Source organism: Chaetodon auriga, chromosome 19 (assembly GCF_051107435.1).
Source record: "Chaetodon auriga isolate fChaAug3 chromosome 19, fChaAug3.hap1, whole genome shotgun sequence".
Lineage (NCBI taxonomy): Eukaryota > Metazoa > Chordata > Actinopteri > Chaetodontiformes > Chaetodontidae > Chaetodon > Chaetodon auriga.
The window spans coordinates 14,323,606-14,347,800 of record NC_135092.1 but is presented as its reverse complement, the minus strand read 5'-3'; the positions used below and the strand labels follow the sequence as shown (position 1 = coordinate 14,347,800).

General features: G+C 44.2%; 1 protein-coding gene across 11 annotated transcripts in view; it reads right to left on the bottom strand.

Annotated features, from left to right (window-relative positions):
• dnm1a (dynamin 1a) overlaps positions 1-24,195 on the bottom strand; it is a 49,664-nt gene that overhangs the window by 6,000 nt on the left and 19,469 nt on the right. For 6 of the 11 annotated variants that reach the window (XM_076758652.1, XM_076758650.1, XM_076758654.1 and 3 more), the window contains exons 11-17: positions 21,150-21,236; positions 20,616-20,686; positions 20,444-20,495; positions 19,521-19,532; positions 17,312-17,425; positions 561-670; positions 232-343 (exon numbers count right to left, since the gene is read on the bottom strand). In XM_076758652.1, the coding sequence (XP_076614767.1) occupies positions 232-343; positions 561-670; positions 17,312-17,425; positions 19,521-19,532; positions 20,444-20,495; positions 20,616-20,686; positions 21,150-21,236 (558 nt within the window). Of the gene's footprint in view, positions 1-214; positions 344-560; positions 671-17,311; positions 17,426-17,754; positions 17,785-19,520; positions 19,533-20,443; positions 20,496-20,615; positions 20,687-21,149; positions 21,237-24,195 lie in introns of all 11 variants that reach the window. The other 5 variants (XM_076758645.1, XM_076758643.1, XM_076758649.1 and 2 more) reach the window with 3 other exon arrangements.

Below are 24,195 nucleotides of genomic sequence, written 5' to 3'. Positions count from 1 at the left end.
CAGCGTCACACGAGAGACTTGACGACATTAAAATAGACTCCAGATAAACATCACAGTCATGTGAAACAAACAGCAAAAACCAGCTTTACTTTTGTTGTGTTGCATTTTACAAACGGTTTCATACTGGATATCACTTGCAATCAAGCCAATCATGAACAGAGAAATCAACTTATGAGTTAGCTTTTGCGTGTGTGTGTGTGTGTGTGCGAAATACTTTGAAGAAAATCCTACCGTGACGCGTTCAGGGTAAACTCCGGCTCTGAGGAAGGAGGCCTTCCAAGCGTCAACATCTTCCTGACTCTCACAGGCCAGCTCCAGCTGACGGTAGTCCTTATACACATTCCTGTGGACACACAATGAGATCAAAACTAAATACAGCACAATGTCCTCCATGTTTTTATCTGTCATTCTTTTTTACCCAAAAAGTGACCAAAAACAGGAGCCATTCTGCATCATTCGCACTTTTACATGTCTTACTTGAAGTAAGTTTTGCTGCAAGTACTGATTAACTATCTGCTTTGTGTGTGTGTATGCTGGTGTGTATGTGTGCATAATAACACCTCTGCTCTGTGTTGAAGAGGGCGAAGATGTGCTTGCTGGACATGAAGCCTTTCTCCACATCGCGCAGCTTCAGGTTGTCCACCTGCAGCATGTACTTCTTCTCCTTCTCCTGCAGGGGGCGACACAGAAACACACTCATGGTTCAAGTGAGGGGGAGAGAGAAAGACTGACTTTGCTCCAGTGGTGAGGAATTTGGCTAAAGAGTGAAAATGGTTGTAGGGATTTCCGTATCAAAGGATTTGCACCACGTTGTGTATTAGACCAAAATGGAAAAAAAGAGAGGAGCCACTGTAGAAGTCAATGCTGCATCATGATCAGTGTGGGTTTGTCAGTTTCCTATTTTATGTATTTAATATTTTCAGATTTTTGCAGAATCATCTTAAGGATCAATTGTAGAGAAACAATAACAGATGAAATCAAAAGGGACAAAGAGAAAGCAGATGAAAGAACTCCGGGGAAATCAGGAGTAAACGCTCACATATTAAATTTAACAGCAGACGAAAAAGAGAGAGAGAGAGAGAGAGAGAGAGAGAAGGAAAAGGCAACAGAGACGAATGGGAAAGTCGTACACAGCCCCCGAGTCTGTGGTTTTGATTACAGTTGTGCAGAGTTAAAAAAAAAAAAAGAAAGAAAGAAAGAAAAAGGGCGAGCAACAAATGAGAAACACACACACACACACACACACACACACACACACACACACACAGAAACCGCATTCCAGCATAGAAATCTCTTGTAGTTGTTAATCTGCACACAACATATGATATCCAGACATCCAACTATTTATGAATCAGGAAACCTCAAAGTTAGTCAGCTCAGTCTGACACATGCCAGCACTCTCTCTCCCTCTCTATCTCAGTGTCTCTCACTCCCTCACACACTCTCTCTCTCTCTCTCACACACACACACACACACATTTTGTGGTCAAACCTCTCAAAGTCTATTGTTACAAAATGAAGTTTCTGCATTTGCATGTGTGTGTGTGTGTGAACGTTTTACTATCGACAGTAAAATTAGTATTTAAAAAAAAAAAGAGAAGCCAAATATAGCACAGGGTGAGTGAGTTTCTATAAACACACACACACACACACACACACACACACACACACATGCGTGCACAGAAATACACACACGCCACTTTGGTTGCAAACAGCACCTTTGAGCGTAGTCTCTAACTAACCTTAAAACCATCTGGATCGCTAACCACGGCCTGCCCTGCCCAACCAAGTGTGTGTGTGTGTGTGTGTGTGTGTGAGAGAGAGAGAGAGAGAGAGAGAGAGAGAGAGAGAGAGAGAGAGAGACAGGGGGTTGTGTGTGTGTGACCAAACTCCTTCATCAAAGGATTTATGACCTGTGCAGCCAAATGGTCATATCCCCTAAATGCATATAAAAACACACACACACACACACACACACACACACACACAGAGTTGTGTTTCCATCACTTTTGAGGACAATACATTGACTTACATTCATTTCCTGGAGTACTGACACTAACCATAACCCCTACTTACCAAACCCTAACCTTAACCCAAGTCTTCACCCAAAAATGTAATGATTCATGGGAACTTGCATTTTGTCCCCATAAGGAAGACGAGTCCCCACAACATGACTGTGTAAACAGATTTATGTCCCCATAACATGAGTAATACACGTCCACACACACACACACATTTGGCAGGTTACCCAGGTGCTGTCCAAAAAAAAAAAAACCTAAACAAGCAGTCGCCCCAGACTGCTGGATGCTGACATCATCATTTATTGTGGCGGTGAGGGCAAAGAGGTCCCCGTCCTCCGTCTCTAGTTTGCTCTGTATTTCTTCGTCTTGGCTTCCTTCTCTTTCTCGCTCTCTTCATTTTTTTTTTTTCCCTCTTTCCCCTTGTTCCCTCGCTCTCTGGCTTTCCCTCTCCCTGGGAGTGAGCAACCTTGGACTGATTCATACATTTTCCTCTCCTCTGGCCAGTAAATCCAGTCAGGAGAGTTGGAAAGGGGGCGGGGGGGGGGGGGGGGGGGGGGTGACTAGTGTATGAGTGCATGATGTGGGGAAAGTACAGAAAAACTGAACTAAAGCAGTGACAGAAAGGCAAGTTAGTGTAATGACGGTGCTATTAAGGCAATGACACCCTCTGTTGTTGGTTTATACCAGAAAAAAGTTAGTAAGGACGTGCGTGAGAATTAACCTACGAACAAGAACTATCAGAAAAGACAAACAACAAATAAAAAGGCGCCACACGTGCGAGTTTTCTTGCAGTCTCGCACACAGATTGTGCACTTCTGCAGGGTTTCTCTCTGTCAATCAGCCCAACTCAGCTCGCATGTGTGTGCTTTTATGTGCGTGTGTGCGTAGTTGTGCTGAGGGGAGTCGGGACTTGAGTGCTTTCCCACATGCTCCCATAAAAGCCAGCCAGCAATAACGGGCGAACGTACAGATTTCAGACGTGAAGCACACACAGAGGGACGCATGAGAAAACAAGCGAACGCACATACAGACGCACACATGCATGAGCTCTATGAGATACATGCGTGTGGAGGACGCACACACTCATCGACCTTTGAAGCGTTTCGCTCGCGTGCGAGCCAACTTCTGTGAATCAGCTTCCACGATGCAGAGAGACACACACACACACAAACAGTGAGGGATGGATTTGTGTCTACTGCGTGTGCACGGTCGTGAGGAGACTGGGGGGAGCAGATTTGTAAATGCGGAACAGGATTTTGACAGCATGTAAGGAGCAAATTGTTCCTGTGCTGAAATACTAGCTGTTCCTGGTATGTCAGTTAGTTTGTGGTATTTTTGATGTAACAAACATTTCTTCGTGAACGTAACCATATTAACTGAAATGCAGCAATGAAGGTATGAAGACTAACTGCTGCACAGTGAACCTCGGGCCTCAAGGGCTCGTCAGTAGCGGGAATGTAACCGTCAGCTTTCTAGACTATTGAAAGAGTAACTTAAAAGTATTTTTAAAATGTCTCAGATGCCAAGATGTAATGGCAAAGTGTTTGAGCCATGTTGTGTAATCTCAGGTTTTCCACCCAGGGCCTCAAGAGTTTAGAACACGGGCATCCATCAAGACCCATTTTCCACTGATGATTATATGTGAATCTTATTATATTCATTGTAAACCTGAAAAATATGGGTGTAGAGGCGAAAAAAGCCGGTGGATGTGATGAGAAAGTCCCAAATGCATGCATGTAACTGTCTTTACATGATTTTCATATAATGGCTAAACCATGACGTTAAAAAAATGTGTGTCTGTTAGTAAGATTATGTTGAAAATAAGAGGGGATTCAGCACACATAATCTGATTTAGTGAAAATATGACATAGTGTCACACACTCAAGATGGAGGTCCCTTTTTTTTTTTTTGCCGTTTCCAGCTTCTTCCAGCGAGCGTCTGTCCTCGTCTGGAACGGCCTCTTTCCACTGCTTCTGGAAGGCGCTGTGGGTGGAAATGTTTTGGACGATGTCATGTCCGTGGCGCCTCACGTCCGCTGCAGCATTCACAAATATTTTGCTCACAGCAGTAAGGAAGCGTTTGGAGGCGTTCCTGTCACCTGTAAGTGTCCGCACGGCGGTGACTCAGCCCTGCATTCAGCAGGACGCTCATTGAACAACCGGGGCTGCAGCTCTGAACCATTGCGTCCAGTGTGACATGCTGCTGGATGAAGGTGTTGGACATACACACTTTCGGGATCAGGGCGCAGCCTGTTTCCTCCACCACAACCCTCTGGAGGTGAACATACATCTCACCCAGGGTGGACATAGCAGTGCAGGACACCACAGAGCACAGATGTTTAACCTCATCTAGGACACCCGCACAGACCTTATGAAGTGAGGCCTTCAGTACCTCTGGATGGTTCCTTGAACGGATGTTAAGCCATGACATATTTTTTTCCCAATCATCAGCCACAGTCGCTTCTTGTCTTCATCAATCTTTGGAGACGACTGTCCCACCTTGAGATGGTTTGGCTGTGGTAGGAGGAGGATGAGGAGATGAGATCAAAGATGGCAGACGGATAGATTCCTCAGCAGGACTTTGAACCTCCACTCTGCTGAGACTCTCCTGAGAGCTGGACTTTGAGTCTCTGGCAATGCTCTCAGCGACCTTAAACGCTTCCTGAATCCATCCATCCTCCATCGAGGTTATCTGGTCCCTCTTGTATTTAGAGGTCCTCTGATTACCTGCGTCTCTGGCAGTCAGGTCAACCACTTTACATGCTTCCTCCATGACATGAGCATGCATGGCCTCATTATTTTATTTTTTGCCATATTGTACCCTTGTGTTTCCTTTCCCCTCTGTCTGCCTCTCACCTGTCTGTCATGTGTGTGTGTGTGTTCACCTGTAGGGCGTGGCTGGCAGGTCTGGTCCGGCCTCCTCCTCTCCTGAGCACACCTGACACCAATCACCCAATCAAGACTCACCAGCTGCCACAGTATAAAAGCACCGGCCTTCCACCCAGGATTCGCTGAATTGTCTGTTCATCCCAGTGGTAACAACTGCGGTTCCTGAAGTTTTCCTAGTACCTGTTTGCTATTTTTTGCCTTCGTGACCCCTGTTCTCTGTGCTCAGGTCTACACCCTGTCAGTCTGTATCATGAGTAGTCTGGAGCTGCCTGTCCACTCTCTGTCAATGATCTCCAAGACCTGTTTGTTGCACATTCTTGTATATTTCATTGAAACTATTGCCTTTTTACACACCCCTGCCTCTGTGTCCGAGTTTCAGCATTTCTAGAGTCAACTGATTTCTATTGTTGCAATAAATCTCACCATCAATGTTCAGTTTTTATAGGAAGTGTTGCACAGAGGTGTTCATTCAGCTGTATAATCATCCTGGAGGCTGCAGTTTGCGGCGCTGTACCGTATTGTCTGTATATGGCAATACAATTCAACAGCACCGCAAACGACATCCATCACAATGATCACACAGTCGAAGCGACACCTCTCTGAAAGAGCTTCAGCAAAAGAACTGAACATTATAACCTTCATGAGATTTATCGCAGGACTGCAGGACAGGCCCGGCAACTGCGTGCATGTCAGTGTTTCTCTGCTCATGTCGCATTAGCATGAGTTGAACACACACACAAACACAGTAGCAGAAGATGCTCTGGGTGTGGCTGTAGTTGAGGTCACAGTGTACCCACCACCAGCCAAGCCCACTTACTTATTATGAGGCACTGTGTCGGCCTCAAACGTGAACGCACCATTAGTAAGGAAGCTTTATGAATTCATGCTTGGTGAATGTGTTTTGTGTATTTACAACAGCCACATGCGCGGGGAGGTTAATGTGCGGGTTCGTGCTGTTATTCTGTGGATTGTTCATTACTCAGGACCATCCACAGACCTCGCTGGGAACAGTTCATTAAAAGCACTTTCAACCAAAGAAACCACTGACAGTGAGCTCTGGGGGTCATCCACATTTTTTTCTCCCAATTTTCTGAACACATCCAGAGTCACGCTATCCTTCATTCATCCTTTCACCTGCCTCCATTCCTGATTTTACTGATTTTCATCTCCATCCCAACATGTCTGTTTACACCTGAACCACATGTGCGACGTGCCTTGTTTTTGTCTGAACTTCTACACATGCAACATTTTTTTTTTTTAGTCACACACACACGTAGCGGCCCAGGCACCGCACTTGGTATTTAACCTGTGATGTTTGGAGCAGTGTGTGAGCAAAGTACTTTCCATGGTTTTGTTTTGCTAGTGAGTAATAGCAGGCTCATTATGAAAAGCCAAAGGAAGTTCACTTCTTGATTCATAAAGGCACTTCACCACTGCACACCATCCAAGAAACATCTCGAAGACTCAAACGCTATTTCAAAATGTGGATGAAATATGGCCTCTCTCTCACACACACACACACACACACACATACACGCACACACAGAAATACTACAGAATGTATAAACACCAAAAACACACACAAGTGGGGACCTTACACAAACCGTATCCAATTAACACTCTGAAACAAATCTGAGTAGTTTGGTGGGCAAAACCAAGAAGATAGTCGTTTACGGCGTCCATGTTGTTTTAAGAGGCGGCACGTCTTAGTGTGTGAGTGTGTGTGAGTGTGTGTGTGTGTGGTAGTGTGTATGTTGATGGGAGCCTGATAGAAAAGTCCTGGTGACTTGGGCCTTGCATCAAAGGGCTGCGGAGAAGCCGCACGGCATCTGGGAGCAATAACGCTGCTCCTAACCCTTCATTACCACAAAGACTGGGCCCTGGGTGGCAGCCAACGGCAATTTTCACAACCCTCCTCCTCACCTCCCTCCGCTTTTCTTTCCCTCCATTCTTCTACCATTCCCCTATTGAGTTCTGTCTTTGAAAAAAAAAAAAAAAAAAAAAAAATTAAACACAGAGCACATTTCTGTGAGTCTTACCCGGTGGGGAAACATAAAAAGGACGGACTCGCGACTACACTCAAATTAGAAGAAGTCCAGTTAAATTAATTCATAAAGAGTTTTAGAGAAATAAGTTTGCTACAGATCAGCTCATATAAAATCATTATTGTGACTATAGCAGACTTTTAGCAGATGAACATTTTTTCCTATATATATATATGTTTATATATTACTGATTCTACATATAATCAGAAATCCCACTAATGGAAGCAAAATCCGTGTTTGGTCTGTGAGTAATATGTCTCTGAGAAACATCTGAAGAAACTTCATTTGACTTAATGCAGTTTGGAATTTATTTAAAGTAATGCCACATGTTGCCAAAAATCTAAATCAGGACAGCAAACAGTTACAACTGGGAAGAGCTAGATTGGAGCTATTCTGGGACAGTGTGTAAAAACACACAGCTGCTGATGACGCATCGAGCTACAAGGTTGTGCAATAAGGCTCATAACAAATCACCTCGGGCGGCCCACCAGTGTCTGCACCCTTAATGCTTTATATATCATGGAAAGTGCTACTTGATAACGGTGCAAGCCCGCCTGTCAGATACAGAGAAATGTTTCTATCTAATCTGAAGTGTCCCGTTTCTCCGGGCTAAAAACATAAATTCTCACCGTTTCTTATTTTGAAAAATGTGACTAATGTTTGACACGTTTGGTTTGGCGGGTGGAACTTTTTTTTTTCTTCCCCAAATGTTTAATCTCAGCTGACTTTGCTGACTCTGAAAAAGTGACAGCCTTTGTGCTCTGCTCAGCTCTTCCTGTGGGAACGAGCGCGAACGCAAATAAACGTCTCGGCGGAGAAAGGAAACGTGGTGTCCACATGACAGTGACACGTTCGGTCGGCGGCCCGTTTGAGCACAGGCTGGCACGCCACTGATACCTTCCTGTTTAGCGGCTAATTGCCAAGCAGTTAATGACCTGCTCTCCACTTACCTCTGCAGAGGGTCAGTGTAACAACCTAGCCGGGGACATGTGATCAATCACTGCTGACCACCAAAGAGTTAAAGAAGGAGGGAGGGGGCACCGCAGCCCGCTAACCACATAAACACGTGAAAATCCCCACACGTCTAGCGACTGCTGTCTGATACACGGCTAAGGCTCTGGTCAACCTGTGTGTTTAGTGTCTGTCAGTTAAGTTCCCTTACAAAAAAAAAGGTCATGTGAACACACCACTGTGATTTTATATATTCGTGTGTGTGTGTGTGTGTGCGTGTGTGAAAACCTTGTCAAAATGACAAATGACAGATATAAACAGTCTCTTAGTTCTCACATGTGAAACAAATATGATAGGATGTAATAACGGGTGCAAAAAAAAAAAAAAAAGAGCACAGACGAACTGAAACGTTCACATCTGAGGTACACATGTAACGTCAGAACACACTGAGGTAAAATGTTCACACGTGCAAGCCAAGATGAAGACCCACACAGGGTTTCTCAACGGTAACTGTGAGCTATACAGAGTCCTAACGTGCACCATCCAAATGCAGCGAGATCAAAATGAACTGCTAGAATACTTTTTATCATAAAACACGGTGCCAGAATGTAAAATTTGCACTTCTAAATCAAACCTGTCCTGCATCCTACGCAGAGGGTGTGTTTGGACTGAGTATATTTATATGTCATGATTGTGCCAATGGTGGGCCGGTCCAAGGGTGGAGAGGTTTTTTTTTTTTTGACTTTACACATTTACAGTAAATCTAGTGTTGTAAAAAAAAAAAAAAAGATATTTATGACCATAAAAATCTGTCACATGTGAAAGTTAAAGATTCAATTGTATCTCATTCATGGAATGAAATACGAAAACATAAAAGCACGGTTGAAGTGTTGTCAGGAGCACGTCAGACCAACACCGTGCTGACCAATCAGAAGCCTGAAAAAGCTCTTACTGGTAGGCTACCTGCAAGTAGAAGTTCAACCGGGTGTCACCCAAAACCAGTGATGTTGGCAGCGGGGATTATGTAGCAGTGACCTCTCGGCTCTGCCTCCTCAATAGAAGGAAGAGTAACTGTGCGTTTATGTGTAAACATGCAAACAGTGCTGTTAGCGAGGTTAGCACTAGCACAATTTTGGCCACGTCTGCCATTGCATGAAACGTTGCATCATGTAAGCACAGGAGATAATGGGATAACTAATACATAAGATAAAGTATGAAATAGCCATGAATACAGCGTATAAATATATAAATACAATCTATACATAAAACATGTAGTTTAAAAGCAGCAAAACCCCAGAAATAAAAAGTTCAGGTCGTGTGTTATTAAACAGATGCAGTAATCTTTAAATTTCTGTCAATCCTCCTTCAAAGGAGGCCTGCAGAGTCTCTCTTACACATGACAAAATTACAAACCACGCACACACACACACACACACACACACACACACACACACACACACACACACACACACACAGGATGTATACAACATGCCAAAAGACATTAAGTGCACAGCAGTGTGGTTTCTGTTAATCTGTCCTCTATCTGTTTGCTCTAATCCCAGCTTTTGTTTCTCTGCTGTTTTTTTGTACTGACATTATGCTCTGGACATGTGGGGTACAATCAAGAGGGGAAAAAATGATAATTTACAGAAAGAAAAACATACATTACTCATTTATCTCATCAGGCCGGCAGGATAAACTTTGAATTATCCACAAACCGCCCTGTGTACCTCCTCGGCTCCTCTGACAGGCTGCGGTCGTCACTCATCTCTTGTCTCTCTTTTACAACCTCTAACCAACTTTTCTAATGTTTTCTTTCACAATGAGACACAGTAATTTGTTCATTACTGGTTTTGGTACCATTGTTACCATTTTTCCATCATTACATGTTTCAGTTACATCCTCTCTCTTTTGCTCACTTTCATTAACTTCAGTAGATTTTCATACCATTTAGCTTCTCTCTCTACCTTCCTGTATGTTACGTCTCTTATCTCCGAGCCCGATTTTCTTTACATGTAAAAGGCAGCAAAGATAGAGAAGCCAACTCGAGCATGTCTGGCTATCTTTACGAGTGTCTTATCACCTGTCTGTGTGTGAGACAGTTAACTGTGCCTATGTTTGAACCATTGAAACTCATAAAAAGGAAGCTTGGCTTGAGTTTTTCCCATGTTATGCTCCTTTATACTTCCACTCCAAAGTGAAAGGTTCTACCTTTTTACACTACATTTATCTCACAGCTGTAGTTACCAGTTGTATAGTACAATGCTGCTTACACACTAATGAATCAGTACTTTTACCTTTGATACCGTCAGTACACTTTGCTGATAATACTTTTTGAAATGTTTTCTGTTTGACAGTTTCTTGGTTTTTCACATCGACAAATAATAAGAAATAATAACAATATGATACCATGAGAGAGAAAGAAAATAAAAGCAAGCTATTATGTGGTTGATGTTCACGTTAGCCAACAGGGGGAACGGTGATTTGACGCTCTATCTCCAGTCTGAAAAGCTTTCACTGTGACTCAGCTGACTGACACTCGCATGAAATACAGGGGATCGCATTCTGGGGCTGCTTTCATGGGTTTGGCTGGCGTGTTACGCACACTCTCAAATAAATCTACAGCACGGCGTTCACACGCTCGGCCTCGCCGCACCGATGCAAACACTCGAAAGATACAATTACGCCCACATAAAGTGATGGAGCTGTCCGCTTTAGGCAATACCAGGATACGAAGAGGAAAAACAAAGCGAGAAACTTGAGATTTTTCATGACAATATTAACCGGCACTATTTCATGACAAGACAGAATAACATGCAATCATGTGTGTGTGTGTTTGTGTGTGTGTGTGTGTGCATACTTTCTCAATATTTCAGGCTTTACTGACTAAGAGTTTGAAAAGGAAGCTGCCTGCCTGGTCATCCAAACAGTGGAAACAATGTTGGTGTGACCGCAGCGCTCCCCCCCACCCGCCCATTAAAATTCACTCCTTCCAATCCCTTCACCCAAAACTGAGCTGCGACAATAATGACGACTGATTTCCGTCATTCTCCTCTCTGGCTTGCTTCTCGGCTACGTTTTTTATTTGTGTTGAAGCTCGCCGGGCATCGTTTCGCCTCTTTTTCACCCCGCATTTTTGAGTCGCCTCCTGCTTTCATCTCCATTTTCCTCTCACTTTCCCTCCATCTCTCCCAGTACTGCTGACTCGTCTCTCCTGGGATTGTGCCTGCTTTGATTTGGAGCTCAGGTCGGAGCTCAGAAACCATAGCTAAAATAAACATACGGCCTTGGCCACCTCTGCACGCACGCGCACACACACACACACACACACACACACACATATATACACCTGGAAATGCTAGCATTGATTGCGCCTGTCTGCCAGAGGTAAGAAACTTAAATGCCAGTGTGTGTGTGTGTGTGTGTGTGTGTGTGTGTGTGGGTGTGTGAAATGAAGAAGGTGAAGGAGGCAAACTTTGACTGTATGTCTCAACTGTGAATCACACAGACTTCTACTCCTTGTTCACACACACACAACCTCTTTCGCTCTGGTTCTGATTTACCAGTACTATGTCACCCTTCACCAGCGCTCCCCCCCTCTGTGTGTGTGTGTGTGTGTGTGTGTGTGTTGGGAAGGCTGCAGAGCTGCATAAAGGGCTCTTTATTCGAGTCGGACAGGGAGAGGAAATCAGCTTTAGAAGTAAAAACAGAGGGAGCAAGAGAGAGATGGAGACCACAGGGCTGCACATCTGGAGTTATTACAAGGCTTCCTCCTGCTTGCCAAGAAAACGCCGACATTCCTGCCCTCGCTACAAAGACCATGGAGCCTCTACTCTCATCCAGCCCCACTCCTACACACACACCCATCACTCAAAAGCCACATATACACTCACATGTACCATAAGTAGAGATGTGCACATACTGTACAATGGACGGGGAGAACATGCAGAACACACATATGCCTCCACGTGAGCGCACAAACGCAGACGTCCTCCCATCTGCCCACATACGCTTCCACTAAAAAGTTCCCTCCCTCTGCAGCCAATCCTTCACTCCCTTTCCAAACTTTACAACGCACACGCCAAATGAATCTCACTTCCTGTTCACCTTTGACCTTCCACTTTCTCCCCAAAAAGCCAGAGAAGAAAGAAAGGGGGGGGGGGTGGTGGATGGGGGGGAGCCAGACAGAGGGAGGGGGAGAGAGGAGGAAGAGAGGAGAGGAAAAATGGGGGGCCGGCGAGCTCCTCCTCCTTCTCTCTCCATATCTCCTCTCTCTCTCTCCTTCCCTTTTCTCCTTCTGTCTCTTGGAGGGGAAACTTGATGGCCAGTCCTTTGCCACGTCGAGCCTCCAGCCGGTCCACCTTGCTCGCTGCCGGAGCGGCTTTTTAGCTCCAAACGACACAGAATTTTGAACGCCACCGGTTTTGCCTCAACAGTGCGGCAGCGTTGAACCAAAGGACGTCGGGCGGCGAATGGGGGGGCCGACCAGTCGAGAAGGAGACAAAGCAAACATCAGCCGAGAAGACGAGATATCACTGAGGCCGCCGAGTCGCAGGTATTCCCTCCGCAAGGAGAACTTTCCTTTCAGTTCGGCATGTGTCAAGGAGGCGAAAGGTCACGTATTCCTGTGTTTTAGTGGGAGGCGTTGGGTCGGACTTAGTATGAGCTCAGCTGACCACAACTATTCAGTGATAGTCTCTAACCAAGAGAGATTAAGAGCCCTTGGGGAGCAAAGATCTGGCTTTTGGCTGTTTCTATCTTAAGACGACGGCTTCATCTTAACAGTTTTTCCACACATTTTGACACGGTGTGAAATATCCTGGTTTTTGTTTATTTATTCTTGGCCTGGGGGTCAACGGGGGCAAACCAAGTTTAGATTGTACTAATTTGCGCTTTACGGGGTCTGACCTTTTATGTGTGTTTATACAGTTGTGCTGGTCTTTCTCCATCTGTGTGCTTTAATCCATTTTCAGCAAACAGACCTAGAAAGGACTTTTTTATGTGTTTTTCCCAAGATAAATTTCAGGTTGTAAAAAAAAATGAATGAATAATTGAAAATTTGACCAATAATTTCCCAAACAATACAAAGAACTCTCAGAATAAATCACTGGATTTATCAACTGGATTTATCAGGCTTCAACATGTCACTGAGGAATATTAATTTCTGCTTCTGGTGTTTTTCCTCCGGAGCTCGCTCTGGAATGCTGCCTCTCACAGCGGGAATGTCGCTGAATCTGCCAATCGGTGGCTATCACATCTGTCTAACCTCTCCTCCTCCTCCTCCTCCTCCTCCCCCTCCTCCTCCTTCACCTCCCTGCCGGCCCCTTCATCCATCCCTCACATGCTGTTTCTCCTCCAGCGCGCACAATCAGCCTGATCAGCACTTTGTTGCAGTCAAACTATGAGAGCAGAGAGAGCTGGACTCCAGAGTCTGACACTGGAATCGCAGTGAGTAGAGTTAAAAGAGTGCGTGTGAGTGAATCTGACAGCATCTCTCTACTGGGCTTATCTGCGGTGGCATCAGCAAAAATCTTCTCCACAGCATCCTCCAGCCGCCCAGCCCGCCTGCCCAGTGTTCAGACTACCTGTTCAGGAAGTAGTGGTTGTACAGTAGTCTGCACATTGGTTAGGCTGGCCGGGGAAGCACAGGACGACTCGCGGCGTCCGAGAGAGGGTGACAGCGATCCAGAGCGGCACCCAGCAGGCACAAGCACATCAGGCTGAAGAAGCATGCAGCACCACCCCTCAACCATCTGGACAAGCCCAGGCACAAGCCTAAATAAAGCACCCAAAGGCTCCACCACAGAGGCCTGGCCCTCGCCTATGCTGGATTTATGAGTGACAGATACATGAGTCCCAAAGTGTCTGAGTTGATCTTGCTGTATACAGTTTTTTGCATTTATTTGTCACTGAACCAAGAGTGAAATCTGACGGAGATTAGATTGTCACAATAGTGGAAATAAAGACGATTGCACATCTATTTGACGCTGCTTCCATTTTTCTTTTCTCAAGCAAGTTACACAGAGATTCAGCCGTCGCGGAAACTAAACAAGTACTGATCCAAAAAATGGGAAATCCCATGTTGACGCACAGAATCGCTCTCAAATAAATATAACTGACGGTTGCATGACATTCTCAACATGTTGTTTATTTTTTCTACAAAACCGAGGAGATGTGACTGAGAGCTGAAGCCAGAAAAAGTTCAACCGCACAGAAAAAAAAAAGAACACTTACCCAGAAAGATAACTAAAACACACAGTCAACCCCCAGCATCGCGCTACGCTCTTGACCAAAATGTACAATTACGTCTCTGCCTTCCCTGCATCAACTTGCGGCTGCTTTACCTCAAATGACCATGTAATGTGCAGAGAGGCAGGAAGCCACCATACAAAAATGTTGAAAGAGCAGCCACTCTGTCATTGTCTATTCGCCATTTTTACGAGTCTTTGTATAGCTCTCCCAAAAAAAGACAGAAAATTGCTTGTGGCTTCAGTGTTTGTAGGTGACGTCATGTGAAACGTTACAAGTTTAGCTAGACCCCCTGACTCATTTTCCATTATGTTTTCTTTTCTACCTTCGCCGGGGCCGCAGTTTGTCCTCCAGCCTGCCTGTCTTTGATAAAGCGAAGCCGCAGCGTGCCATTTTGAACTCCCTCTCGACTACACAAAAGCAAAGTAGAGGGCAGAAACATTCACACGGTGTCCCATCACAGAGCATCGTCTGCAGGAATGAAAACCGCAAACCAACCTGTTTCCATTTAGAGCCCTGCCACCATGTCGCAGCCTGAGGAACATGGGCACGAGCACACATAAGTGCGCACACACGCACGCATGCACACACACACACACACACACACACACACACAGTATGGCAGACATGTTTCTGGTGAGGGGGTTGAAAGCATCAGTCTGCTGTTTCCCCCCAGGATGTTTACAGCTGGGATCACCAGGCGAGTCTGGTTTTCTGGCAGCTTTACAGCAGGAGCAGGGAAACCCGGGCAGACGCGTGCGCACACACACACACACACACACACACACACACACACATAAAGAGCCAAAAGGGGCACCCAAAGAAAATACATCCTCCAGCCACTGAAGGATCTTATCTGTGTGTGTGTCTGTGTGTGACAAAGTGAAAATGTCTATAGGTAAATACAATTTGATTATTCAGAATATATGAACATCATATGTGCTGGCAGTCTATAAAATCACACACATGTGGGTCTTTTTATGTACACTTCTGTTTTCAGCCATTTTTTCTCCATTCACATCTCTCTCTAACCCTCCCTCCCTCCCTCCCTCCCTCCCTCTCTGCTTTGGGAAGCTTTAAGCTACAGAGCAGCCTGATTCAAAGAATTGGCATGTCCTGTGGTAATACAGACCAGAAGGTTTCTAGGCACACACACACACACACACACATTTACGCACACATGCACACTAACCAAAACATCCTGGCACCACGAGTTGAGTTGAAAGTTATTATTAGTGTCTGGGGGTGGTGTGTGCATGTGTGTTTCTGTCAGTATGTGTGTGTGTGTTACCAGGCTGCGGCAAGGGTTTTCCCCATGACGAGAGGCAGTCAATAAAACGCTGCTGCGCTGTAAAGTAACATGAATTTGTCTGTATGTAAATACAAAAAACTGCACAAGAAGATGCAGTTTTTCTTTTTGCATGCAGCGATTTTCTTTTCTTTTTTTTTTTTTTTTATAAATCTAAACATAAAACTGTTTCCAACTTTTTCTCAACTGTGTGTATTTTGGCAAGTGTCCACCCAGGTGCACATGTGAGTGTAAGCCCTCATGAGTACACTAACCTCCAGCGCGTGTGTGTTTGTGTGACTGGACTATGTAAAAATGTTCAGCTTGGATAGAAAACAAAATGGAAAGTTTCTCTCTTTTCTTTCTCTTTCCTCTCATTTTTTTTAAATTATTTGCAGTGCTGCAGTGCCCTTCGGCCTCTGCGCTGAGCTTTAATACCAGCACTGTGTGTTGGTTTTGGGTCTCCCCGCAGCCTTACAGCTCCGTGTTCAAATAAATACACAGTACAAGAAGCGAGGGAAAGACGGAGGGAGGGGAGAGAGAGAGCGGGGAGAGTGACAAGGAAGGAGTGAGACAATAAGAGAATGGAGAGATGGGTGAGGGGAGGGGACAGCGAAGACGAGTTTCCTCTGGTTTGGGGATAAACCTTCGAGGATGTATAACAGAGCGATGGGAAATGAGGGGAGGAAAAAGGTAGGAAGAGAGGATATAGAAGCAAAACCCCAGCAAAACTTTCTCCCCGTTCTCCTCCACCCTGGCTCCCCTATATATGCCCTGACCCCCACCTCTCCTCCTCACTTTCTCTCCCTTCACATGGTCCTTGTTACTCCTGCTGCTAACCGGCTAACAAGAGACACTCCTGCCTCCTCCCCTGCAATCCAGTCCCTCTCTTTCTCTGTGCCCCTTCTTTGAAATGAAGTAGGTTTATTAGAAGCAGCTTGTGTGTGTGTGTGTGTGTGTGTGTGTGTGTGTGTGTGTGTGTGTGTGTAATTGGGAACAGGGTAGGGCAGGGGGCTCTGGTATGCACATGTGTGTGCCAGCTTTGGTGTCTGACATACTGGGGGGTCTTTGTAAAGGACCTTCTCAATGCTGCACACACACGTACACACACACACACACACACACACACACACACACACACACACACACACACTTGTGTCAGCGAGCAGAGCGGCTGTGGCTAAGGCCTGGAGACAGCAAGACTGTGGCTAGCTCCTAATAGTTCTGCAAAGCATCATGGGACACCGCTTTGACCAGTCGGTCCAGTAACAAAGCATGCCGGGTCAAGCCGTGTCAGCGCGCAGAGGACCAACACTCATTTCTGCCAGTGGGATGAGCTGGAACGAATTTTGGACCAGAAAGTGGAAAAGAAACACTGAATGTCTGGTGGAAGCTCGTGGAGAGTAAACACCCAGGTTCAACTGAAATCCTTCTCCTGGAACTGTCATTTGGTGGAAAATATTATAAAAATGCTGAGATGCATAGTTTTTAGGTGGTTCAAACACGGGGGAACGAAAAGGAGTGTCCGCGTGTAGAACACAGTTTTAGCCTGATCATGTTACAGAACAGTCAGTTATTGACATTTCATTGAAAATCACTGGGCTGCGGGGACGAATGTGAAATCATTTGGGATCTATTTTTCAAACATACTCTTTTCTTTCTTTTTGTATTAATTAATTAGTGTGCTGTCATACTATTTTACCAATTTCTTCTTTGGAGTACGCTACAGAGCAGATAAACAAATGCCAGCTGTCACGCATTGAAGACTTGACTTGCAGCATCATCAGATTCACCACATCAAGCCCGAAGCTGCGATGGGAATCTAATCAAAAAGCTCTCTTAGCGTGGCCGTGTGTGAGCAGCGTCTCACCTCGTCGTCTTTGTACCAGGACAGGGACTCGGCAGTCAGGACAAACCAGTACTCCTTGGCTCCCCCCTTCATGATGCCGATGTTGTTGATGGTCAGCCAGCCCTTCCTGATCACCTGACACACAGACAGACGCACAAAAGGTGATTAAAAATAACACACAGCAGGAAATCACCATTTCCTAACACTGCACATGTCAGCCTGTGTATGAAACACACACACGTACCTACGCTAACATGTATGCGGCACCACATTAATGTCGCTGCTTCTAGTGGAGATAAGAAGCGACTGCCACAAACAACAGCAAGGAGACGCTCACTTACATGACTAAACACATTCCTCACACTCTGGGTTTCTCTTCTTCTCTCTTTATAAGTCATTCTCTCCACCATACAAAAACTACACACACACACGCACACACACGCACAGTACGTAGTGTTATTTACCTTAAACCGATCGTTAACTCCTCTCTCCGGCTGAATGAGAATGTGGAGAGAACGTTACACAGCTACGCCAACGCAGGGCATTTAGTAAAGGCCAAATACACAAGGTTGGTCAGGTACCAGCACATTACAGCTGGGACGGCAGCAAGGGGACAGCAAGCGGGTGGGGGGCAAGGGAAGTAAGGAGGCTACAACAAGAGTGGCCCATGTCAAACCTTTTCGAGGCCATGCAGTGAAATGCAGGAGCCTGACTGCTTTATACTGTATGTGCTTCCTGAAGAGAAGTGGTGGAGCGACCAAAGTCCAGTTTCCTTTAAATTCCAACTGCTGTTCTCTTGATTGAAGAAGCATCACACATGTGACACATACTCTGAAGTATGATTTTTTTTTCTACATCGTATGACACACATCCCTGTCTTAACCTGACGTTTCATTCAAGATTTGACTTAAACTGAGCGAAAATGAAATACACAGTTTTCATAAGGGTGCGCCATTACATTGAATCCAAAGTGTTGATTTATTTGAATAAAAAACATTTGGATTATCAGGACCTGATATTTGACGATATTATATTTACATATTACATTAAATAAATGAAAAAATTCTGCAGGTGTGCATCCTTTTCACATGTTCCTTGTGTGTCTCTTGTGTCTTAAGAGAGTCTCAGATCTGGACTAGAAATTAAAATAAACTTCTGTGGATTTGAACAAAACATGGCTGACTATCACTGACCGACTGATCCAGCAGGATTTGGTAAATTTAATACGAATGTATGAATGTATGTCTCCATCAGCATAGCTGATGATAAATCCATAAATTTGGGTTTTAAGGGGGTCCTACAGTTTCCAGTATGTGTAGGGGGTCAGGGGGTTGTTTCATCAGGAGACCAGAAGCTGTGGGGCCAACTACATCCATCTATAAACAGGAAGTGAAGATCACCACTTTGTTTACAATGTGCCTCTAACCTCTGACCCCAACCTGGGTGGCTGTTACTACAACTGACAACTATGGAGGCTACATATGTCTGGCACACTGCAGGTCTTCATTCCCCCGGGGCCTTCTGCTACTGTGGGTGAACTGGGAAGAGGCAGGGAGTCGAAGAGCGAGACGGAGGGAATAAGCCTAGTGACGTGTAGCTCAAAATGTTTGACAACTGTCCTCGAGAAAAGAAAATGTCTTTCCTCACTCTCACTGTCTCCCTCTCTGTGCGGTGCAATTCAAGAACACATGAGTGACTTTCACTTTATCTGGTTCAAATTACTGCTGGGGGGGCGTCCCTTCAGTGGCAAAGCAAACTGGCTTCAATGTGTCCAAACTGAGCCTTTCAACAAGAGTGAAAGATGCCTGCGACAAAAGATTATATAAGAGGAACGCCAGTGTCGATTGAACTCTGTGATCTCTGGTCGTCCTGTGCTGTCAGTGTGTGTGAGTGTAAGTGTGTGTGTGTGTGCCTGCAGGGAGGACACAGCTGAAAAAGAGAGGAAAGGGAAGCAGCCAAGCATTCCCTATGACAGCCACCTGCCCATCCACTGGTAGTTAGTATGAAGCTCATTTCACACACACACATTCATATACACGCTCAGGAGTTCGCTATCAACTACAATCCAGCACACATGAAAGACATACGAGTTCAAACACACATAGATACACGTATCCTGACATATGCAAAGCGTAATAACATGAGCACATACGCGTGTAAGGCCACCTGCAGACATGCACACGTACACTCACACTTCAAACACACGCATACGCACGCACACGCTACTCACCATGATCTCATCCTGAAGCAGAAAAGCCACAGAGGAGGAGAACACAACAAGAGGAGAAACGAGACACAGCAGAAAGAGAAATCACTCCGAGGAAACGAGAGGGAAACCAAGAGACAGACACCAAAATGCAAAAGCTGAAGAGAGGAAGATTCAAGAGTAAGATTTAAATGTGGGAAAGATAGAAGAGGATGCTTTCAGAGGGCAAAAGTAGAATATAAATCATGCAAAGTCATTGATCTGTGGTGTATCTATCTTAGCCAATTACTGTGGGTTTTGTTTATCTGTGTGCACACCTAAAAATGAGTCAAATTTAAAGGGAAGTTTGGTGGAGAGTCATGAAAAAGTAGGTGATTTGTTTTTATTCCACATCAAGGTGTGAATCCTGCTTTTTGATTTTGAGGATTGTGCAACCCTGGTCGAGGCATTCAGGTGCTTTCTATCTGCATTAATATTATTATCACTGTTGTTAAAGCGGGGATGCTCCTCCATCTTGATAAAACTAAGGTCTGAGATTTTGTAACAGACCTTTGATTGTGCTCCGTGACTCTCACCAAAAGCTGCTTCAAGGTTCAACAACTGTTGTCCATTAGCGTGTAACGCGTACTGTACAGGGCTGCACTGTGTAGGGTATGGACTGTTGCCCAGCGTAACAAGATACTGTATAGCCGTGCTACATTTAGCATGGGCAAAACAGAGAGCTGAGTGCTAACAGAATAAAGCCTTGGGGAAAGGCTGTCTGAGGTTCACATGTCATGTTGCTGGCCAGGAGATGAAACGCGCTGGATGATTTCAGTCTGGAATCGTGTTCCTGCCGCTTAAAGAGAGAGAGTATGTGGACGACAGCCTGTGAAATGTGGGTAGCATAACCTGCCAGATAAAAGTGCGCACTGGACATGAGAGTACGCTCAGCGTGGTCAGAGTACCTGGTTGCCAGCTGCCTTCTTCTTGTTCATTTGGTTGATCCTCTGCTGAGCGCTGCATAAAAAGAGACATCAGGCCTTAAACTGGGAATCAAATCTATAAGCAGCAAACTCTGCAGTGAGACTAAATCCACTGTATAAACTGTATGATGGAGGGAAATAAACAGGAACTCACTTGGCAAAACCAATGAAGTCCTCATGGTTGGTGTTCATGTAGGACAACTCAATGTCTATCAAGAGCAACACCTGAACAGAGAGATCGTTTATTGATAATAGTTAATCCATAGATTTCCCAGAAATGTCTTTTTTGGTATTAGATTCATTGGGTGCACTAAGCTTCTATTCAAACCTACATATTATGTCAGTTTAGCAATTTATTTTCAGCATTTCTACACCACTGTGTGCAAAATTTTGATTCTGCACACTTCATTCAACTTTCAAACTATTCTGGCGTCTGTAAGTTTGCAGAAAATGTAGCAGCGTGCACTTCTTCATGGTTAGTGGATCATAGATCAATAAATATAACATTCACAACAATATACACAGGAAAACACACATATGCAGACATGAATAAAACATTAAGTTCATCATTATTCTATATAAACCAACACACCCACGCACCACCATAAACTACCTAATTTTCTCACAGTGTGTGTGTGTGTGCATGTGTGTGTGTGTGTGTGTGTGTGTGTGTGTGTGTGTGTGTTACCTGGTCCTTGGTGCGGTTCTCTCTGTCCCTGATGTGCTGGGTGACGATTCTCTCCATCTCCTCTCTCAACATGGGATACTGGGCAAGCTGTGAGCATAAAACACAGTAGGTAGGGAGCAAGAACAACAAAAAAAAAATCACACACACACACACACACACACACACACACACACACACACACACACTCACTGAAAATCTGCATACTAGCTTCAGTAAACCACTACATTACTCATCTCACTGAACCACAACACACAGTTCCACCGATACAAAATACATCACAGAAAAACAGTTTATGTTTTTACCCCAGACTCTGCTCTAGTCTGCTGACCAGTGGGTGGATTTGACTGGATTTTATGTGCAAAATGTCAATTTGTTGCCAATATGGAACAAATGCAGAAGAATAGTGCAAAGTCTGTGATATTACCACACAAACACAGAATAAACAATGTTCCTGGCAGTGAAGCGTCTTTTTCCCAGCACACTGTGGGTCTTTTTCCATGAGCTCATTGCAAACCCACGAACGCAGACATTGGTGGGCCTCCAATGTGACACAAACACATTTGGAGAAGTGTGAGGAAAGAAGAAGAATCAAAAAACCAAAATCACAGCGCGAGAAAGAAAAAAATACGCTGTTTGCTTGCAAGTTACAATGCATCTTTCATGCCTGTCAGACGGTTTGGTGAGCGAGTGGATATCAATAGACCTCTCTCTGCGCCCCGAGTCGATTTACAGCTTCCTGGGTTTGGTCCAAATTACAAAGCAGAGAACATCCATAAAGCATAGATGCTTTATAATAATGGGACTCCCTGTTAAGATTAATGTCAGTCTAATTGCTAGCAGTAGGACTTGTAGTGTCAGTGTGTGAGGGTTTCACATTGTTCTGTGCTGAAAAATATTGCAAATTGAAACAGAATTGATCAACAGCTGTCCAATCGAAGCTTAGCAGCCATAACCAGGCACAGCAGGTGTTGAAACACTGTGCATGGAGCTGTAGTAAGAGTCTTTTGAATCTTTCCTGAAACTAAAAAAAAAAAACAAAGGAGCAAAAGTTGAAGGAAGGGTTTAAACAGTGGGTTTGTCTGCTGGAACGCAGGCTGCAAACGTTAGCATACAAGGCTAACCACCTTCGGTAATAACCTACCATTACTTTCAAAGCCAAGGAGTCTTTCATTGGCTAATTACGTTATTTTGTTGGATTACAAGTGAGACAAATCACCATTCAAGACAGTTGCATCTTAACATTATATCAGAGTTTGTATCAATCAGTGGGAAATAATCAGTTTATACATATTTTTTGCTTGCGGAAAGGCGCATTGTAACTTGAAGATGGATAAGGCTGTCAAAATCTGATGAGGTGTTCAGTGTCTTAAAAAGTGACACAGAAATCAGATTTTTGATTTTTTTTTTTTTTTTTTTTTTTCATTACAGACAAGGCAGCAGGCAGAGGCACTCAAACTGATTCAGACTGACATGCAATGCAAAGGAACGGGGCGGGAGGGACAGGAGAGAGGGTGATGGAGGAAGACTTCAAACTGACCCCTTTGTGGATTTTCCCAAACACTGTATGTTATAATACAGTATCTTTAAATACAGTTTGTCTCTGAAAGTGAAATCAAGATAAAAAAGAAGTGACAGAGAAGAGAAATCCAAAGGAGGTCGCGCTTTTTCTTTTTGGTCATTTGCTTTGCGAGGAAGCAGCCGGTTCAAAGGGTTAGAGAACGACGGGATGGAGAGGACGAAAGAGAAATAAAACGAGAAATAAAGAGATGATCGAAGTACGTCAATTAGTCAGCGAGTGGAACTACACAGTCAGTCACCATACCGACAAAGACAGAAAAAAAAGACTTCAAATCAAAGGATTTTTAGACACCATGAGGTCAAATATGAAAGAAAATTATCTAACATGCAGGTTGAGAGGCAACAATTTGTTAAATTGTCGATATTAGGCCAATAATTGACAGAAGACAAGTGAAAGAAAAGTTTAATTCGAATGCAAATCTAAGATCTAGAGTAAGGGTAGACCGATATCTGCTGGCTCATGTAACACATATTTGAGGACAGAAATGATATAATATATAGTATTTGCTGTTACCTGTAAAAGTCAGACCTGCTCTGGATACACATGTAACCTGCAGCAGTTTCTAATGACGATGTTTCTCCACAGATATTTAAGGTGGGTATTTATTCTGAGTCACTTTACATTTGCATCACACTGAACGCTGGCAGCCTGATGCTTTCTACCCACACTAGCAGCTTGTGGCTACAGGGGATTGTGATGTTGGTTGATTGGCCCAATGCTTCAGTCCAGACTGAAATATCCAATCTATCAATTATAGGCATTTATGTTTCCCACAGGATATTTACTTTAGCGATCCCTTGACTTTCCATTAGCCTCACCATGAGGTTAACATTTGTGGTTTTGAGAGAAATGTCTTGAGAGATATTCATATCCTTTCAATACCCTTCATGTAATTTGTCCATGTTTTATGACCAAATACCTGAAAAACCAATGACATTTCCACCAGCTTCGGCTGTACTCTCTGTTCAGCGCTAATTATGAAATGTCAGCATGCTAACACACTAAAATAAGCTTGTGAACATGGTAATTATGCTTGATAAATATCATGGTGAGCTGTACCTAAGCAGGCCGACAGCCTAACAGAGCCACTCGCTTGTTGTTTTAGTGTCTATGAGGGAAAAATAAAAGGGGACAAAAAGCCCTGACTACATTATGTGTTCAAAAATAACAGAAATCTAAGTCAACATTGGTTTATACTGATGCCTTGATGAACGTTTACTTAAGATATTAAACAGAGCACATAAAGACATTTTTTAGAGATGTATATCTATTTAAATCTCAGTCACTCTTTAGTCTGTAAATGGTTCTTTTTGAAATATCACAAAAACAGTTTGAGGAAGCAGGCCTGTTTTTTCTCTCATGCATCTCCTGATATCAATACTTTAGGAGAAAAATGGCCAGCCATCGGTCTACCCCTACCTGTGCGATTAACAGAGTTAATGAAAGTGGCTTGGTTCTCTTTGGCAT